Genomic DNA, 21,597 nt, shown 5'->3' with positions numbered 1-21,597 from the left:
CAAAAAATGCCAGGCTAGAAAAATGTCACATTTTGAACTTATCCACTAAAAACCTGTAACGGTAATCAAACCAAGTCTTCATACCAAGCCAAGACAGCTCAATTTACTAGAGAATGGTAAACACTCACCACTAGCCATTAAAATGAGCTAGGCTAGGAAGTTGGTTAGAAGATCTGTGATATCTACTGTCACAGCTCACAAGCTGACTTCTGACCACAACGCAGATCAGCCAAATCCAAATATTTCTATGGAAACCAAACGTTTTCAATGTTTACTTTTTTCTTAAATGCATGTGGCTGGTGCTTTCGATTTTACTGTCTAAACACGAAAACGGTATACTCTATATTGTATGTTAAGCAGTTTTATTAAAACCACAGTATCTCGAAAAGCTGTTAACCATTAGTTAGAATACATAATATCAGAATTCCATGCTGCCACTATAACAACAATAATGTCCTATGAATAAACCACAATGTAACTGATGCAATATATTGATTGACCATCAGGTGAATTGTTAATGGAACCATACAGACAATTTAAGTGACTTGTATCAAGCACACATCATTTACTACACATACACTTGGACGATTGCCCCCTCAAGACTGACATTTCCATGTAAACACTTGTTTCAGTTACTTTTTACTCCTCAACATTGTGAAAACAATAACAATGCCTTACTTTGCATTTAATAATGCGTCTTAGAACTCTTACTTTCTAATCGGCATAGTTTACCCCACGCACCTTGTACAAAAATGTTTAAAATAATCACTTATGCGATGCAAAGCACATAAAGTGGAATTGTATTATAGACACCAATTGAAAGGTTGTTAGATTAAACCGGTATCCATGGTAACATCTCACTTTTTATACCAGTTAATTATCAGTGACACATTTATAACTCTTCTAATTTGTGCTACTAGTCAAAACATATTCAATAAGCAGATCCATTTGTTCCCAGTCCCACCATTGGAATTATACTTTTTTTTTTATTTAAATCTAATTTGAAATCAATAAAATGATTATGAAACATTATTACACTTTTTTTTATTACATACTTGTTGAAATAAAAGATACTTTAAATTTACTTAAAATTTTGATCGCCAAAATGGCACTTGCCCACTTGTCTGTTTTGACCCTTATTATTTTCCCTTTTTTTGAGCATGGAACATATATAAATATCTTTATTTCGATATATATATATATTTATGTAGATACTAGCAATTCATTGGTGAGGATGGGGAACTATATCACAACAATGTGGTGGGTTGCAAGGTCTTGGACCAGACTATCTAAGGAAACTCACATACTAACTAAAAATAAAATCCTAATAATAAAGTTTGCGTGAAAAAAATATAAAACTAAAATGATTAATTCTCAATTGCACATTAAACAAAAAATATAAAAAATAATTAATTTAATAGCACTGCAGTTAAAAATATTTAAATGAAATACACACAGAAAAACACACTGGTATTTTTTTTTATGCAAATTGAACCAACATGCTAAGATAGGTCTGTAGCGCCTGAGCTGTAAAGCTGATAGTGGTGTCCAACAAATAGTGGTTTGCACTATCAGCTTCACAGCGCAGATCCTGCAGACCTATCTATGTGCCTCTGTGACCATTCTCTGTGGTCTAGTCTATTTTCACGCTTTCCACCAAGTGTTGATTACTTAAACACCACACCATTTTTTCTGTTTATTTATCATTTTGTTTATTTCTGATATATCGCGGTTTTCAGAGTTTACCGAGGTGTTGGTGGTTAGGGTACCACTATTGTATTGTTATTATAACTCAATATTTGTTTAATAAATAAGAAGTGGTTATTTGTTTTAGTAATACATTTTAATCTTTTTTTTTTCCATTTTATTAATACGTCTCTAAAGGATAACATGAACATGAACATACAGTATAGCAATGCAAAAGCTAAAATGATTGCAGACATAAATCCTAGACAGGTATTTCTATCTCTATCTTTTCTGTCACTTCACGGACCAAATCGTATTGTATGGAATAAAAACCTATTGAATGTTAAGAAAGGATGCATTAATAGATTAGCACATATTGATCCTTAAAATTATAGATGGGATGCTTGATCATTGAGCAGTCAGCAGAGGTCAGACATAGGTAGGGATGGCTGAACAGCAGATGCTACTGGAGTTAATTGTTTAACCGGACATGTTTCTAAATTACAGCAAAAAGGAGTCTGTCTTACTCTGAAAATATCTCCACATTAATTCCAAACAATGTTTCTCCTAGATGACTCTAAAACTGGAAATCTTCAATGAGCAAAAGGATATTATCTCAATCCTTGCCAACATTGGAGTTCAGTGCTTTATACTGGAATTATGTATAATAATGGAACGATACATTCTGGAGTGTGTTCCCTAAACCATATTTCATCCAAGTGCAAAAATAGTTGAGCAAAAAAAAAAAAAAAGCAAATTATATTATTGATTGGACTAGTTTGACCTCAAGCAAAATCAGTCTGTAACTAATCACAATGTATGTCACACAGTAAATAATCCTGTTGTGTTCTTTGGATGTTGTGAAAAATTCTAGTTAAGTTTCAGATTATAGGAGAACCGAATGGATGTGTACGAGCACAATATGCAGTCACTATGATTTAGACTCAATACTGTTTACTAACAAGGGAAAATATACGCTCTACTCGTGTTTTACCTGACTGGCAATAATGAACACAGGAACTAGAAAGGAGATTTGGAGAGCATAATGTGCTACAGAGAGGTGGATATCGTGAATACTTATTCCATTTGTACAGTAATGGAAATGTCCACTGCTTCCCATGTGCATGCATTAAGTCTGCATATATGACTATGCATATTTGTATGTGTGAATGCATTGTCCGTGAGAATGTATCTGTATGTTTGTCACTGTGAGTGTGAGTCTGCATATTTGATTGTCAGTGTGTATTTGTTTGTGTGACTATGAGTATGTGAGTTTAGATTTGAGAGCAGGGGCACTATTAGGTGGTTCAAAAGAACCCAGGGCTTGAGACCAAAATTAATTTGGTGTCCTGTTCCTAAAGCCCCATCCATGCCCCTTTCAAATTCCACCACATAAAATGTCTCTTAGCACAACTCAGATTTTCACCTTCACAGTTACTTACAGACACGCACAGATATGTCTGCCCACCTGCATCTACACACACATATATATGTAGATGCAGGTGGGCAGACACATACAGTCACACAAGCACACAAAGGCAAAGACACCGACACACCAAGGTGTGTCTCCTTTTCATTATATTTTTCCAAACTGTTGGCATTCCTAATTCATTTGACACTTTGACTATTTTAAACATCTAAGACTTGTACTTGAGTGGACACAGAAGTTAATTTTAATATTCTACAGTAACCTGGGAAATGTAAAGCATTGACGTCGGACAATTTTAACATTAAATCACAGAGATAGCTGAATCTGAGATTTTTTTTAACAAAATTGGGCTATTTTTAATCCAAAATTTACAAATCACTTGTTATTTCTCCACAAATTCCACTTAGAAACATAGAATGTGACGGCAGATAAGAACCATTCGGCCCATCTAGTCTGCCCAATTCTCTAAATACTTTAATTAGTCCCTGGCCTTATCTTATAGTTAGGATAGCCTTATGCCTATCCCACGCATGCTTAAACTCCTTTACTGTGTTAACCTCTACCACTTCAGCTGGAAGGCTATTCCATGCATCCACTACCCTCTCAGTAAAGTAATACTTCCTGATATTATTTTTAAACCTGTGTCCCTCTAATTTAAGACTATGTCCTCTTGTTATGGTAGTTTTTCTTCTTTTAAATATAGTCTCCTCCTTTACTGTGTTGATTCCCTTTATGTATTTAAATGTTTCTATCATATCTCCCCTGTCTCGTCTTTCCTCCAAGCTATACATGTTAAGATCCTTTAACCTTTCCTGGTAAGTTTTATCCTGCAATCCATGAACCAGTTTAGTAGCCCTTCTTTGAACTCTCTCTAAGGTATCAATATCCTTCTGAAGATACGGTCTCCAGTACTGTGTACAGTACTCCAAGTGAGGTCTCACCAGTGTTCTGTACAATGGCATGAGCACTTCCCTCTTTCTACTGCTAATACCTCTCCCTATACAACCAAGCATTCTGCTAGCATTTCCTGCTGCTCTATTACATTGTCTGCCTACCTTTAAGTCATCAGAAATAATCACCCCTAAATCCCTTTCCTCGGATGTTGAGGTTAGGACTCTATCAAATATTCTGTACTCTGCCCTTGGGTTTTTACGTCCAAGATGCATTATCTTGCACTTATCCACATTAAATGTCAGTTGCCACAACTCTGACCATTTTTCTAGTTTACCTAAATCACTTGCCATTTGGCTTATCCCTCCTGGAACATCAACCCTGTTACATATCTTAGTATCATCCGCAAAAAGACACACCTTACCATCAAGACCTTCTGCAATATCACTAATAAAAATATTAAAGAGAATGGGTCCAAGTACAGATCCCTGAGGTACCCCACTGGTGACAAGCCCAAGCTTTGAATATACTCCATTGACTACAACCCTCTGTTGCCTGTCACTCAGCCACTGCCTTACTCATTCAACAATATTGGAATCCAAACTTAAAGATTGCAGTTTATTGATAAGCCTTCTATGTGCAACAGTGTCAAAAGCCTTACTGAAATCTAGGTAAGTGAATAGACCACAATGACATCCCTGGTGCTAGTCCTATGATTAATCATTTGTGTATATTTAACATGATGTACTGTAAAGATATAGCTCAGTGGTTATTGTTCCAGCTGCAGTATTTCTCGTACCTTAGAAGAACAAGTTTGATTCCTCGCAGAGTCGACTCAGATTTTCATCCTCTAAGGTCAATTTAATGAGTACCATTCAGTTAGATAATAAAAACATCAATATTCTAGGACATTTTTGAAAGCTAACGTTTGTGTTCTGCTTACAGTATTTGACATACTTGATAAATTATTATTAATGTTACTATTATTATTGTTACGTTATCCTTTATTCTCATACCTAAGACTTTTTTTCTTCATTTAATATTTCTCATTTAGGCTCTTTTCCATTTTCTGTTATTAGAGAAACACTTTTGAAAGTGAACATGGATGCTCATTTCTTTCTCTAATCAATATTACTATGTCAGGTTATTTCGTTATTTCTTCTTGGCCGACCAAGTTAATCGACTTCTTTGTGACAGTTATTGTAACAGTGGGGGGGGGGGGGACCGCTTTACTTTTTTGATCTTTTGTTGTCATGGAAACAAGTTTTCCTTTTGTCTGCTCTCCAGGGATCATAAACAAATGTAACGGCTTTGCAAGATGTGACACCACGTAGAAATAATTCCTACCTTGGTGGGAAGACAAATGGTAATGACTGTCTGCTTTATTGGACTCCTCCATTAGTTTAAATAAAAGCTTGATTGCTTAATGTTTAACCCATCTGAAACACTTAAAACAGCTGTGACTACCAATTTTATTTAAATAGCCTAATGCTCAATCGTCTGTGGAGCTAATAAAGGATATATCTTCATTACATTTCTGTAGACAAAGTGTACAAATGCTGCAAACATTTGGGGAAGTCCTTAACACCTCAATTAAATCCAGTGCTGTAAGGTTAGAACCCATTAAAAAGACCCCACAAATCATCGTAACCATGTTGCCAAGAGAGTTGGTAGCATTAGCCAAAAAGAACTTAAGTTTACTAAATCAATAATATTTTGATGAAGACTATAATGGTGCTTAAATTGTTGACTTTTTGGTGATCTAGTGGAGTTAAGATATTTTGGTTTAAATGCAGTTGTCATGCGTCATTGTTTCTTATTTCTTTTAATTTTGGGGGGGGGGCATTAAGGTGTTTTTTTCTAACTTTGTGATTCCAGTTATACAGAAATGTAGACATCGCCTCTTGTTTTCTGAAGTACCAACCTGTTCACCTCAGGGTACGGCACTCCAGATATTGTGATCTAAATCTCCGCTGGCGCTTTGCCAGCATTATTGCTGTAAAATAATTATGGGAGATGTAGTACACAACTCCTAGAGTGCTGAAGGTTTTCTACCCTTCTTCTAGAATGTTCTAGTTTATTAAAGGAACACTCTAATATTAGAAATAAATATATTAACATGTAACTGTTCCCCATGTTAATTTAGGTTCAGTGTCCACTTTCTGTAAAAGAGAAACAAAAAACTCTCAGTCACCCAATCTGCCTACTTAGAGAGCATCAGTCATGACCATCTGTGGTCCAGTTATATGCTTCACAGAAAGACAGATTAAAGACCTATGGGATTGCCTCCTGCTTCTTATATAAAGGCACAGAATTCACTGTTTGTCTATGAGAAGCATAAAGTGTGTTCAGATCATGCGGGGAATGCTAAAGCTGAAGGAAACATTGACTGTACTGGAACCCGTCTATGTAACAAAACCACAACTGTAAGATGTTGCTGTATTGGTGCTTGGAATATCCATTTTAAACCCCACCAAAATTATGTTTCTTTCACAAAGATGTGATACAAAGCACAGTGGGAACACATTTGCATAGCATTGCATGGAAATGCAAGATAAAATAAATATATACACAAACTGAACTCACGGTATGTAATAAATATAAACCAAGGGAAGACGTACAGGGAAAAATATACTCTTCAATCATGTAATAACATTAAAACCCCAGGATGTACATCGAAACTGATGAGCACTAAATGTGGACTTTCTGATGTTATTTTTTATTGTTGCAATAACAAGAAAAACTATTATTATGTTGTTCTTCCTTCGGTATGTGGCTCAAAAATAAATGCCACACTGTGCCTGAGAATTTGCTCAATTTTATTTTCTTCAGAATCTTTATTTTTTGATTTATGTAGTGATGTTGATTAAAATATTGTTTGCCTATTAGTATTTATTAGTGGCCATAACAAAACATATTTGACGAGGTGTTGAGGAAATGGCAGTCATATCAAAACTAGTATGGACATGTTTACAAGCTAACAGAAAACAGTATAGAAGTGGCGCTCAAGGATCAAATAGGTGGATGGTGCAGCCAAAACCAAGTATATCACCACTATATATACTTAAAGAATCATGTACAACCAAAAAGAGGTAAAAGCGCACACACACACCAGACGGGAGTGATTACCTGAAATTGGGCAAATAGGTATCTCCTCCTTTACACACAATAATTAGATTCACTATTGGAAAATCCCTATACAAAAAATATAAACACAGAGAAGGACATAGTGCAACCTGTATATTATATATAAAACAAAGGGAAATTCTGAGATGAAATCACTCACACTTTTATGAGCCGTTTAAAAGTAGGCTCAGGACTTATGCAGCTTTCATGTCACTTAAATGGGACATGCACATTTCCTTGAATCCTCAGGCCAGTTCCCCTTTGTTTTATATATAATATACAGGTTGCACTATGTCCTTCTCTGTGTTTATATTTTTTGTATAGGGATTTTCCAATAGTGAATCTAATTATTGTGTGTAAAGGAGGAGATACCTATTTGCCCAATTTCAGGTAATCACTCCCGTCTGGTATGTTTACAAGCTAGTAGCACCTGACATTATTATAGAGGGTTGTGTTTTGTGTATTGTAACCTTGCTTGCTTTGCTTGTTGACTCAGCAAATGGAGTGTTATAATGTTATTTATATAGTGCACAATAGTATCAAAGCAAAATGAGAACTGTTATAAAGCAAGTGATTGCCCATTATTCTCAAAGAAAGTCTTTCTACAGAAATCAATGGAATGATTTCTGCTGATTCCTTAAGTGGCTATTTAGCATGATGCACCATGACTGACTTTTTTGAATTGGTAAATGCTTTTTGTGGCGGAACCGCTGCCTGTTTGTGGATTTCCCTTTTCTTTTCATGTGTTTCTACTGTATTTTCATGTTTTGTGTCCGCTCTTAGTTCAGGAGTGTCTCCACGAAGGGAAGCCACTTGCCTCCCGAATGGGGACTACCCCAGTACCGTACCCCATTTAGAACGCTGGGTTAAAACGTTCACACCTCGCAACATAAGTGTCAAACCGCAAACTGCACGGGAAATAATTAATAAGTGCTTCTCTGGGTGGCCGCCAGTCTTACAGGCGAATGCCAACAGAGGGAGAATTTGTGGATTGTTTCTCTACTCGTTCGTACCCAGAATGAGGACCTACCCAGTGCCACAATAGAACATTCACACCAATTAATTAGAGTGTTTGCAATCGCAACATAGGTTTGAAACCACAAGGGAAGTAATTAATGAGTGCTCTCTTGGGTGGCCGACATTCGTATTGATGAACGCCAGCCAGGGGGAGCATTCATACCCCAAAAGGCGACGCTTCCCTTGTCTGGGTTTCACACCAGGACCTCGCAAACAGAGTCTAGTGTTCCTGAGATTGGTGTTATCACTTTTGGGGCACCAGCGAGTTTGGCAGGCTCTCCTGAGCCTGAGGAACACAGTGGCCAGCTCTTTTCCCGTGGGCGTCCTTTCCTGTGACTGGGAGACAAAGGGACAGACCTTTTTTCCCGCACCTAGCCTCCCAGGCACAGAGGCTCTTTGGAAGAAGACCCCTGGTGGTTGGTGTAGGGATCTCTGTGGACTTAGTGGCGGGATTTGGGGACAAAAGGAACTGAATCTCTTCCCACACTGGGACCCCCAGGGAGGGGGAGGATCTTGGGATGCATCTTTGTATGTGTGCATGGTAAACCCCGTGCATAAAAGCTGTGTGTGGCCAATACAATTGTGTTGTACCTCCAGGACTGTGTGTTATCCGGTTACTGGGGGGGAAATGGGTCTCTTGATACTGTAAATGGTTCCTGACTGGCTGAAGGAAGGGACTTAGCAGAGGTAACCGATCGGACAAGTGCTGCCAGTGAGGAAATAGTAAAAAAAAAGAGGATTTATCAACAGCTTTTAGCTGTCAAATTCGATAGGCCCATTTAACGGATGGAATTAAATTGATTCACAAAAGCCTATATTTTCAATGTAAAATAAATAAGTTTTGGATTTGATATGTGAACTGATATTTTTCTGCTCCTGATAAACTGGATAACTGCTGGAATTACATTGATCTGAATCATTAAATGGCTTATTGGGAGCAGAAACACTGCCACTATTTGTGATCGGCCGGATTGTAAACAAGGCCATATTTAGAAAAGAAAATCAACTTTTAAGAAAACTCCAGAAATTCTGTTTTTAGCCATTTCACCTCAACCAGAAGACCTATAGTGCCTTAAATTTTCAGAGTTTGTTTTATTTTCTAACACTGACCCCTTTTAAGTGATCCTACCCGTCGAGGCAGAATAATGCTACATTTTGCCGTGAGCTTACTCCTGCTGACAGGACATTAGTGAAGTTATTTGGTACTGGCATACAATAACATCCCAAATCACAATACAAGTGGTTCAGTCAGCTTCAGACCTTTTTGGCAGTAAAAGCTTTACTTTGTATCTGTTTGAAGCAATAAGTATTTGGCTTATATCCCACTGATATGATGTGGTACATTAAATCGGCTTTCTTAATCCTCGGTGTGCACGGAAACAGGCTCTGTGCTTAACATAGAGTCTAATTGTTATCATACGTTTAAAACAACATTAATTAAGAAATGTAAGCATTCCTAATGAAACAAGCAAGCTAATATAATGCTAGAATACAATGTAATCAACCTGGTCTTTTGGGTTTCAAGATACCACAATATTTAATAAGCTAATATTGGTTTCCAATAAATGCAGAACAAAATACCATAATCTCATTACGTTGTGGTACATATTTCATGTTTACAGTGATAATAATCTAATAATATTATTCTATAGACCAGGCTTAGGCAATCTGATGTTTATACAAACTACAAGTCCCACGATGCTCTGTTTGCTATTGGTGCATTGGCTGGTAAGGGGTCATGGAAGATGCAATACATCAACAAATGGTTAGACATCTCACATGGGAAAATTTACAATAAACAACCTATGTACTAAGGTGAGAAAACATTACACAAATACAACTGAATTTTGACATTATGTGCTTTTATTTTTTAAACAGAATGGACATGTCAGCGTGTGGGTAGTTCAAATTTTGGACTCCTATCCTGCTCATTTGGTTTTCGCTGCAATTTCATCCCTAATGAGAGTAAAGAACTGACATTATTTTAAATTTGAAATAGCCAATAAAAAATATTTTTACTAATTTTTAAGCTCAGCTATTTTTTACCTAAATTTGCAATCCCCTTATCAATTTCACAAAATTCCTATTTAACAGGAATAAATCACATCAGATACATGGGTATATTTTTGCTGTCAAAATTATATTGGAAATCAATAGTTTCTGTTCAAAAATCCCAGCAGTGGTGCGAAAAATGTTTTGTTTTGTTTGGTGAATTTTGCTTTTGGAACAGGGGTCTATATGCTTTTCCAATTTTTATTTCGAAATAGGGAGTCTATAGTGAAGACATTGCATGTCAGTCAAAATCAGTCAGAAAAATAGATGACATCATTATATTGTTGATTGCAGATGATACAAAGCTAGAATAATGTAACACAGTCTAAACCTGATGTAACTTCTCTACAGAGGGATTTTGATAACACTGAGCAAGCAAGTAGAAGATGAAATTCAATACAGATAAATTCAAAGTCATTTTGGAATAGGGGACCCACAAGCCACTTATACATTAAATGGGGTTTAGTTGGGGATAATATTAATTAAAAAGGGCTTGGGAATAATGAAAGATATTGCTGAACTAGACAAATAGCAGAGGTAAGCTACACAATGAATAAGGGGAATGGAAAACATTAGTTATGAATTAAGGCTAGTAAAACTATATTTGTGTTCTTTAGAAATAAAAGCATCTCAGAAAGGATACAATAACACTATACAAATATATATTGATCAGTACAAATCACTATTTGCTAACTTGTTCTTTAGCAGGAATATACAATGGGCAGGAGGTTACCCATTGAGACTGAAAAAAATAAATAAATAAATAAACGTGAAATTATCTACCCAAAAAAAGGTTGTCTTTGAGATTATATAGATATTTTGTAAAAAAAAAAAAAGCCTAAATGTTTTTTGTTAAATATATAATGAATGTGTTTGTGAATGGGTTATTGATCCACAGAGAAATATATTTTTGTTATTTGAAGTCAACCCTCCCCCACCACCATTACTTTTTGTGGCATTGCTTCAAATTGTTTTGTTTGCCTTCTTCTGGATTAACAGCATAAAACACATGTTTCAAGGTTGAACTCAATAGACGTGAGTCTTATATTCAAACTAGATTACTATGTAATTATAAAACTATAATTTTTTTCAAATTATAAGGGGATGTAGCTTGACAGAAATTAATATTAGCAGTGTTTATTTAAGTTGTAGACTAAGGGTGTTTGGATGTATACACATTCAAAATTTGGTTGTTTTCGAAAACAAATTTTACAATATAAACTCTTACTAGTGGAGTATGAACTGGAATTTGTAGAGAACAGACATGAAATGGGGAAAAATTAAAAACTGCTGAATATTTCTATTTTACCTATAAGAGACAAAATGTACAATTATTTTGTTGGTTCCCAGAAATCCTGCTGATTTGTTATTATTCTATCAAAAATATTTCTATTATCATTATTGTAATTTGTTATTCTTTATAGGGATGCACTGAAATTTCAGCTGCCCAAATTTTCGGCCAAAAATGGGCCTATCCCATCTCGGCTGAAAACGGGTCAAATTTGCCAAACTTGTTTTTATTTTTATGTTTGTAGTGCATAGTTTAACAGACATGCTTGCTGATAACATGAGAAGTCAAGAATACTGCACTTGGGATGGGGGGGGGGGGGTGAAGAACACTCTGGGACAGGGGTGGGAGAAAAGACCACTATGGGACAGGGGGGGGGGGGGACTATGGGATTGGGGGGGATTATGGGACTGGGGAGGAGGGGGGAAAGAACACTATGGGACTGGGGAGGAGGGAGGAAAGAACACTATGGGAGGAGGAAAGAATACGAAAAAAGAGGGAGGGGAGAGGAACACTAGAGGGTGTAGAAGGGATCATTAAGGAATGGGAGAAGGGAGAAGGGAAGTTTGTCATATTAGATTAATTAAATTCATTAAAAAGTCTAATATTTATAAAATTATAGGAAAAACACTTTTAAAAATCATTTGGGGAAAAAAGTCATTTTCGGTTTCAGTTTCGGTTTTCGGCCAAGGGCATCCTGAATTTTCATTTCGGTGCATCCATAATTTACCTATTAAAACCATTGAAGAAGGTGCCATGTTGGCAAAATATCATCTTATTGTACATAATTAAAACTTTCCTTCCAATACCCCCACCAGTAATGACTTGTACTTGAACATTCTTTATGCTCTTAAAGTCATTATGAAAGGCTATAGTTGAAAAGCGCTGCAATACGTTCACTTAAGTGGAAACTAAAACAATCTTTACAACACTGGTTTAAATATTTAATTATGTTGAATTGATTGCAAGGGACCTCCATAAAAGAAAAGGGTTATTATATTATACAAGGGCCCTATGTCCACTTAGGAGACTAAAACGTGTTAAATCTCAGCTGATCTAATACTCCAACATTCTCTTATATATCTAACATTGACTCTTCATCTTTATCCAGAACTAGAGCTGGGTAACCAGTGCCAGAGTCCAGCTCAAAGGCCCCCCTTGCAAAGTTTGGTTTAAGATGCTTCGCAATGAGCTGTAGAGTCATGCAGAATGTGTATAAGACAAATCCATTGTCATGGTGGATCCCTTTACATAAACACATTATCATCTTTAAAAAGAAATACAAACATGTTTGAGTACCTACATAGCAAGCCTTCCGCACCACACAATTGTATTTCTGTGCTTCTGTGTCTGCTGATCATTTTCATACAATTCACATGCTATGCATGTGTAGCTTAGCTATTCATTACTTTGGTTTGTCTTTGTTGATATGCTGACACATATTTATTTCTACGTCCTGACCTCTGACCTTTCTAACGATCATTTAGACATGTCTCTGTTGCTTTGAGTATTTTTGCATAATTTGGGTTTAAAATACAGATTAGGGAACAGTGCACGCACATGCACGCACACACACAAAAACACACAGTTTTACATTTTACAAGGCTACCTAAAATCACATTTATTATTAAAAAAATAAAATGGGGATTCAGTTCCACCATATGACAATATTGTGTTATTCCCACTACTAAGTCACCGTACCCCAATATTGGTAGGGAGCATTTGGCACCCGGGGCGGATCCTATATTTGGACCCCCCCCAATCCCCCGCCCGTTAAAAATGTAAAAAAAAAAAAAATGTTATGTCTTTAGCACTGAGCGGTGTTTTTATTTTTATGTATTTAGCACCAAGCACTGTTTGTGTGTTTGAATGTAAGCATGTTTTTGTATGGAGTATGTGTGAGTGAATGTACGGATGTGTTTGCACGTGTTGGCATTTGAATGCAGGAGTGCATTTTTCTGTAGTGGGGTTTTTGAATATGGTGGTGTGCTTTTATGTAGGGTTGACATTTGGAAGCAGGGTTGTATTTGTGTGTAGTGTAGGCGAAATGCTGAGATGTATGCACATATATATATACATACATACATATACACACACTGGCACATATACACAGACACATAGGTACACACATGCAGTTACATAGAAACAGTCATACACAGACAAACACTGGCACATACAGATAGACACAGATACACACATATAGATAAAAACACACACACATACAGACACAGAGAGAGACACAGGCACAGACACACATACAGATAGATGAGGAGAGGGAGGGGGGCGATGAAGAGAGCGAGGGGGGTGATTGTGAGAGGGAGGGGGGTGGGTGATGGTGTGGGGGGGTGAAGTGAGAGGGAGCTCAGGGAGGGGTGGTGAGGATGAGAGGGAGGGGGGATGAGGAGAGAGAGGGGGGTGATTGTGAGAGGGAGGGGGGATGAGGAGACAGAGGGGGGTGATTGTGAGAGGGATGGGGGGGTGATGAGGAGAGGGGGGTGACTAAAAGATTACCTTAAATCCCTGGTGGTCCAGGGTGGGCTGTCTGGTGCTCCAGTGGGGTCCCTGGTGGTCCGGTGGCCCTCATTTCCAGTCTGCAGACCATGGATCTCGCGAGACCCAATCAGAGCGTTTCCGTGGTAACCCGCGGCAACGCTCTGATTGGGCAGTGCTCGCGAGACACATGATCTGCAGCTCTGCACATTGCGGAGCTTCAGACCGCCGGTCTCGGCGATCAGCGCAGGAGGGGCATTGCAGTCTGCTCGGGCACCCCCCTAGTGAGTGGCACCCGGGGCGGACTGCCCACCCCCGCTCCCCTTAGTACGCCACTGGGTAGGACCTACACTAATTTTAACAGAGGAGATAAACATACTAACTGCAATACTTACCACTTAAACGGTTTCCTTAATTTATATTTTCCTGCAGTCACCTGCAAACCTTCAAAGGGGCACCTACAGTGGATGGATGGTGTGCTAAGCCTAATAGGAATCTGTTGTGCATTCCAAATCTACATAGAAAAAAAATTGAATTGGGGGCACACCTGGAACTTGCATTTCTAAGTAGTTGGCTTATTATATTATATTTATTTTTCTTACTGTTATTCACACAGGCTATCACAACATACTGGTGGGAGGAGGAGCTGTTCTTTTTAATACTGTTTGTCTGCATAAACATAAATCCCTCAACAATATTGAATGCCCCATACCTATACCCTGAAATGAGGTAGAGATCGAGAGTTACCTGTTTGTTTCCTCTGATCTATAAAATGCTTACGACATTATTGGCGAATAATGTCATCAAAGGGCTCTGGAGATATCATAAATCATTCAATATTTATGGTCAGCATTAAATCTAGGTTTAGGCATTTACACAAACAGAGACACACATGCTCACACACACATAAACACACACAAAAAAATACATGTCATTCTATCACTCTAAGATTAAAGTATCCCGATCCACTCATTGCCTGTTCTAATGTCTAATAACAGTTTGATCATGGGGACTGATATGTAGAAGATTAATGATTGCTGTCACTTTTTTTCCATTTATTTTATTGCTGGGAACTGCTACCAAACATATTCTTCTATGATACTCGAAACTCATTCCGCTAGATATTTTATGTTACATTTTTCTAATTTAACTGAGTGTTTTTTGACAAAGAGAAACATTTTAAATAAGAAATGCAAATGCCAAAGAAAACATGGCAAAAATAGACCTCATTCTTTGATCTGTGTTTGACTGTGTTTGACAGGCCTGTGTTGAGGAAGCTGTCATCAACTTTAACCCTGAACATGAGCTGAGATTATCGAGACACCAATACATGCAGACAGGAAAATGTATATTGTAACACACACAGCCTGGCGATCGCACGGCTTTATTCCAGCTAGAATAATTTGCCCTACAATTTGCAACTTATTTTATGCTGCATTGAATTTAAGATTTAAAACTAAAAGGACACTCCAATCACCATAACAATCGATATAAACTACCAATCCTGCTAGGTTATGATGGAAGGAGTTCTTTTGTCCCTTTCTCTCTGCTAAGATTACTGCAGCTATAAGCCCACTCTGCCATATAACGTACAAGGAAACAAGGTTAGACTATGAAGAAATCTGTCCCTGGCATTTCAATCCAATCGGTGAAGCGCGGGGTTAAAGTGGGAGTGTGGTGTCATTACAAATGACACATGCCACCCAAAGTCGGTGTGTCATTTCATTGTCCCTCCAAGGCAGCAGATGTGTAAATCATTACTTAAGAGCTCTCACATATGGAAAATGTCCTGTAGAGGCACAGTGCAAGCAATTGTAATGGCAAACTGGCTCAGTGTTCACTGGCAACTTGTCTCTGGTGTCCCCATAAGCGCTTAATGAATTGTAGTGGATTGTGTGTGTAGTGTGTATGTGCATAGGAGCTGTAGTGTGTGTAGATAGGTGCTGTATTGTGTGTGGATCAGGACTGTAGTGTGTCTTGGGGTTGATAGGAACTGTGTACTGTGGTTAGTTTGAGGAAGTAAGAAAGAGGCTATAGTGTGTGGGTAGGATATAGTTGTAGTTTCTTGGGGATTATAGGATGTACTTTGTGAGATGTGTAGGGGTTTAAGTGGAATAAGGGAAGTAGGAGTAAACCATTAATTCTAAATACATGTATTCTCCTCTCCCTTTTGTTTACCCTTGGCCTGATAGTGGGCTCTGCATGGGCTAGACAGGGAGATCCTTTGACCTCCCTAATTGGCATTGACCACTGACACTTGCTATTGATTGGGCATTTGCCCAGTGTTCCCAATGGCCGGTTCAAGCCCATTGACAAAGTTTATGCCTTCCAACCTAATCAAAATAGTTGTAGAAGCTGTGTCTCCTTTTTGTTGAGCAGAGTTTTATGGAATGTGCTTTGCTCTTATTGAAAACCGTTGAAGGTAAAGATTGACAAAAAAAAAAAAAAAAAAATTCTAGTCTGAGCAAAGCTCACTGCCAGAATCAGTAAACCGCGGGGATGTGCAGCAATCACAGGATCTTTAAGGATGACCATGGTTTTGTATTTTATTTTTTAAAGCAGCACTGTCACCCCCTTGAAAATGAGTATTTTGCAAAGAACCTTAATGTATTGCATATTTTGACTGTGTTGGAATTTTACTGAAATTCCAACAAAGTCAAAAGATATTTTCCTATGATTGTCAAAGTTTGATACAGAGTGGAGCTACTGCCATCAAACTTTGTCATTTCCCTAGCGGTCACCAGTGATGGTCTTGTGGGATCCGCCATAATCCTCAATACTATATTCTCGTGCAGATGTCAGATGATCTATCAGGAACTGAAAATAAGCAGATGGGAAAGAATGAGGGTGCCCTTGAGGGACAGGTCCTGATAGGTAAATCTCACTTTTTCTGCCCCCCATGGCCACTGGATCCCCAGTGATGATGTCACTATTGGAGGTTTTGTAAATTGAGGACTAAAAGTGGTGAACGTAGTAAGTGCCAGAAGCGCATATTTTTGCACATATCTGGCATTTACAACTAGTGACCTCTTTACACGCTCTTTTGAACTACTTAGAGGACCACCAGGCACTTTTCACGTTTACCACATTATAAAGCATTGCTTGTTTGACATTTAAACGTGGAAAACGGTGTTTGAAGTTTTTTGGCACTTACATCGTTTACCACTTTTAGTCTTCAATTATACAAAGACCCCAGATGGTGAAATAACTGCTTTAAGATAATCAAACATTCAAAAGAGGATAAAGTCCAGTATTGAGTGTCCCCTTTAATTGGTTATAGATGTTTGTTACAACGCCATTTACATGAACTAAATCATATCATTTCACTTCAAGCAGTGATTTTATCATTAAATATATTGATGAGCTGTACATACTGGTTTCACCACTCAACAACTTCTAATAAAAAAATAGTTCATTTACCATACATCTTGTGTGCAATGTGCAAAGTAGCATGAGAGGTTAATGAATTCTTAGAACATCACCACTGCACAACCTTTTCATTGGGAGAACAAGAAAAATGTCAAAAAGACTATAAAACAGGAACTGGTTGGCACAGATAAGAGAGACTGCAACACAGTCAATAATTCATGTTGATGCAACATTGATAGAGTGATAACATTCTCAAATATAAGTTGACACTGAAGATAAAATGTTCCTTTTGTAAAAAGAATATTATGTAATAAGCATGATACCTTTATCATGTACAGTGATGGATTAAAGGAACACTCCATTAAAATAGTTCATTTTTTTTTTTAACAATTTAGCAGACATACCCCAAAGAGAACATGCAAGTATTTTTTTCTGTATCTCTTCTTCGGGAGTATGTGAAAATAAAAAAAGCTTGCAAAGCTGCAGACCTTCTATCTGCAGCCTTTGCAAGCTCTCCCCCTTTTCCCAGCACAAACTTCCAGTCGGTGTTGGGGAGAACTCCAATCCAGAGGCTCTTCACTGGATCTGCAATTATGCCCATGAATGCAATCACGGCTTTTCTATTCTTCTTAGCGAACTGTACTAAAGCATGTTTGCTATTTTCAATACCTCTGTGGAGCACTTGAATGGGGAAGAAATGCTCTCTGTCTGTCTGATTGAACGCCAGTTAGGTGTATCTGTCCCCAATTATAAAAGTGCCAGTTTTTATTAGCATCGGCACTTTTATAAACTGTCAGGGAACAGACAGACTCCAGACAAATAATGCACTTCAGTGAGCTGAACTGCGTGATGTTTGTGCAGTGTCCCTTTAAATATTATTAACAAATTGATCTGTATTAGCAAAACACAGAATTGTTATTAATTAATAACTTTATTGGATAAAATAAGTCATGTGGAAATCTGCTTCAGTTTAGGCATTATCGCAGCTTGACTATGCTTTTTGCAATTAAGTGTCCAACCGGCTACAATTCAGTGCTTAGTGAAAATATCCACGTATGATAATATTTCAGATCACTAAATCTCATGCAGCGATTGTCTTAGCTCACACAATGTGTTCCAGAACAATAGAAGTTGGCTATTTTGTTATACTGTTTTTTTTGTTTTTTTGTTTTTTAAAAAACAGTATTTACATCAGAGTAAGAGCAAAGGTCAGCTTTGGATAACCTATGTCTTTGAAAATGTTTGGCGTTTCAGTGCCATAATCAGTGCAAAAAACTGCCATAGTAATCAAGGATCGAATATTCATTAAACGCATCGACAGTCAATATTATATTATTCCATCTATCAGTATCTGTATTTCTATATGTGAGATAGTATAATGCATTGTTTTGCTGGGGGTTTTGAGTTTTCATCTGTGTTTTTTTTTTTTTTTTTTTTTTTAATAATAATGATTTTCTGTACAGTTTTACAGAACCAACTGAATCTGAAATTATTTACGAAGATTATGTATGGAGACTGCCATCCTGCCTTTTTGGTTTTGTGCTATTGTTGTGTTAGTTAGATAATTTTTTTAAAGGAAGTTGCATGTGCTGTTATGTTTCATTAAAAATTAAGTGAAGAATTTCATAAACACCCTGATGCAATGAAGCATTATGTTAGTCCAATAAAAAAGGTATCATTCATACTGCAACACTCTGGTATTTTGGCATCTTGTCTACTGGACTAATACGACTAATCCAATCTACACTATATATATACATGTTTATTATATTTGTTATATGTTTGTTCTATTTCAGGCATGTTTAAAAGTAAAAGTGGGACAGAAAAAGAAAATCAACTCAAACCATCACAGAGGAGCATGCCATGCTTAGCTCAGAGCCAAACACATCCTCAACATCTAAATAAACAATCCTCAATACACCAGCAAAACCAAGTCCAGCCCCAGCCAGTCAGTGAAGGCTCATCAGCAATCGATGTGGAGCAGCAGAAAGGTGAGCACTATTGATTTCTATAATGTGATTCAAGGTCAGATTATATGGGACATGTTATAAAGCTTATATGGGACATGTATAAAGACATGCTTAAGGAATTCCCCACTGATGTATAGCAGGACACTCTATGGCCCTACAGCTGAAATGCAACTTTCATTATTTTTTACCTTTTGGTTTTTGTTTGTTTTTTGCGGTGTGGATTGTGGTGTTAGTTAGAGAAGCAGGACAAGTCTGTCCTAGCAGCACAACTCTCTGTTCCCTGCTCCTTATGAAATACTATAGTAAGAGATATCATGCACCATCATTAGCTTTGAGCTAATGGGCAGAGTAGGCAATAGCCTACATATGCCCATCACAGGAATTATTCTGTCAGTAATAATTTTATATGGTAGTTTGTTTTCTACTTCTTGTTTTTTTTGTGTACTTGGACTCTTTAGCTTCTGTACATAGTGTCTGGTCTCTCTGGCTGTAGGGCAAGCAGAGGATAAAGGTAGTGTCAAGAGAACTGGCTTGTTGCTTCTGGGAAGCAGACTCTTAAATGACTACTTCCTGGCATTGTTTCTGACCACGATTGCTCACTTTTATTGTGTTAATATTTCCCGATTACTGATAACCCTTTGCTAGTCTTAACTGCCTGGACTCACCTATTTGCTTGACTTGACTACATTATCTGTATTTTTCTTGTCTGTATCTCATTCCTGAGCTGCTACCTTGTGCATCCTGAGCTCCACCACTCGTAACCCTGACAATAAGTGGTTTATGTACTAATATTGGCATGGCTTAGGGGTATCTGCTTGGATGAGTTGAATTAGATATTGTTGAGGAAATGCACATTATTTGAAGATATGGCAGGTGAAGGGTATTAGAGTATAAGGACAATGATTTATATAGCAACAACTTATTCTGCAGCTCTGTACAATAGGTAAAACAATACAAGCTATTAATGCTTACAAAACGTGTTTGAGATACATGAAGAGTAGGTGAAGAGGGCACTGCCCAAATCGATTTACAATCTAATTTAGAGAATGTAATGGTATTCATGAATTGGGGAACTGTATTTGGGATGGAAGAAGGGCAGTCAATTGATGGACAGAGAGGGTGGGACATTAACTTGGAGCCAGTAGAAGGCCCTCACCATAGGTAGTAGAACTTGTGTGGAAGACAAGAACCTGAGAAAGATATCAGATGATGCATTATATCCATCTAGCCTACCTGTCTCCTGTCTAAGGACACAGTCTTTGTTAATTCATTGAGCTCCTTCGATAGGCCAGCAGTGAATATAACTCAAGCATTCCTGAATTTATTCAGTCTCTGTCACATTTCCTGGGAGAAAATTCCAATGTGTCTAACACATTTCTAATAAAATATTAGGATGTCTTAATATCACACCTTAAATCTATCACTCCATAATCAGGTTATGTTATCTTGTATCTCTAGTCACTTAAAAAAAAAAACACAAACTATATGAATGAAACCAAATGTTCTCTCCCTTATGGAAGAAAAACCTTTTCAGTAGAGGAATCTATAAAATAAAATGTAAAAAAAACAAGGATAATTAATTGTTAATGTGCTGGTGCCAGTATTGCCAGACACAGAACAGTGGGTATTTAAAAGACAGGAGCTGTGGCAAACCATGCAGTAGACCTTGTTTAAAACCAACATTTTCCATTTATCACTAAAATAGCAAATACTTTACTGATATATAAACAGAATCATTCAGAAAGTAAATTTTTGCTATATTTAACTTGTTTTTCAAGATCATGTATCAAATTACAATACAGATCCTGAAAATCTATAGAGAACTCTTTCATTCTAACAATGGAAACTATTGCGTGAATTACCAATGCTTACTTCTTTTGTTGCAAAACCTCAAGATATCTTGGATAAATGTCAGATTAATAAATCATCGTATCATCTTTTTTCTGCTTGTTTAAAAAATGAAGTCGAGAATAAATCCATGAATTCATGTTACCCAGCTCAAACTGTTAGCTCTTCCCTTTATATTTCTTGAAAAATGCTAGACAATTATTAGTTAGAAGACCTGTTTGAGTAACGTCATGCTCCTATAGTTGTCAGGAGAATAGAAAATGAAATATATTTTGTCTTTGCCTAACCCATTTCAAAATAAAGTTGATATAGTATTGCTGCTTTTGGTTCTTACAGGACTCTTCACAGTAAGACGGTTCTTAGACATTTGAACAATAATGACCCATCAAATATTAGTTCATGTGACATTTAGTTGACTAGTCAATATATAA

General features: G+C 37.2%; 1 protein-coding gene across 2 annotated transcripts in view; it reads left to right on the top strand.

Moving 5' to 3' along the window:
- Positions 1-21,597, top strand: part of ANO3 (anoctamin 3) — a 349,289-nt gene that overhangs the window by 152,945 nt on the left and 174,747 nt on the right. For both annotated transcript variants that reach the window (XM_063438288.1, XM_063438287.1), the window contains exon 2: positions 19,145-19,339. In XM_063438288.1, the coding sequence (XP_063294358.1) occupies positions 19,145-19,339 (195 nt within the window). The remainder of the gene's footprint in view (positions 1-19,144; positions 19,340-21,597) is intronic.

Source organism: Pelobates fuscus, chromosome 12 (assembly GCF_036172605.1).
Source record: "Pelobates fuscus isolate aPelFus1 chromosome 12, aPelFus1.pri, whole genome shotgun sequence".
Lineage (NCBI taxonomy): Eukaryota > Metazoa > Chordata > Amphibia > Anura > Pelobatidae > Pelobates > Pelobates fuscus.
This window is presented reverse-complemented; position numbering and strand designations above follow the sequence as displayed.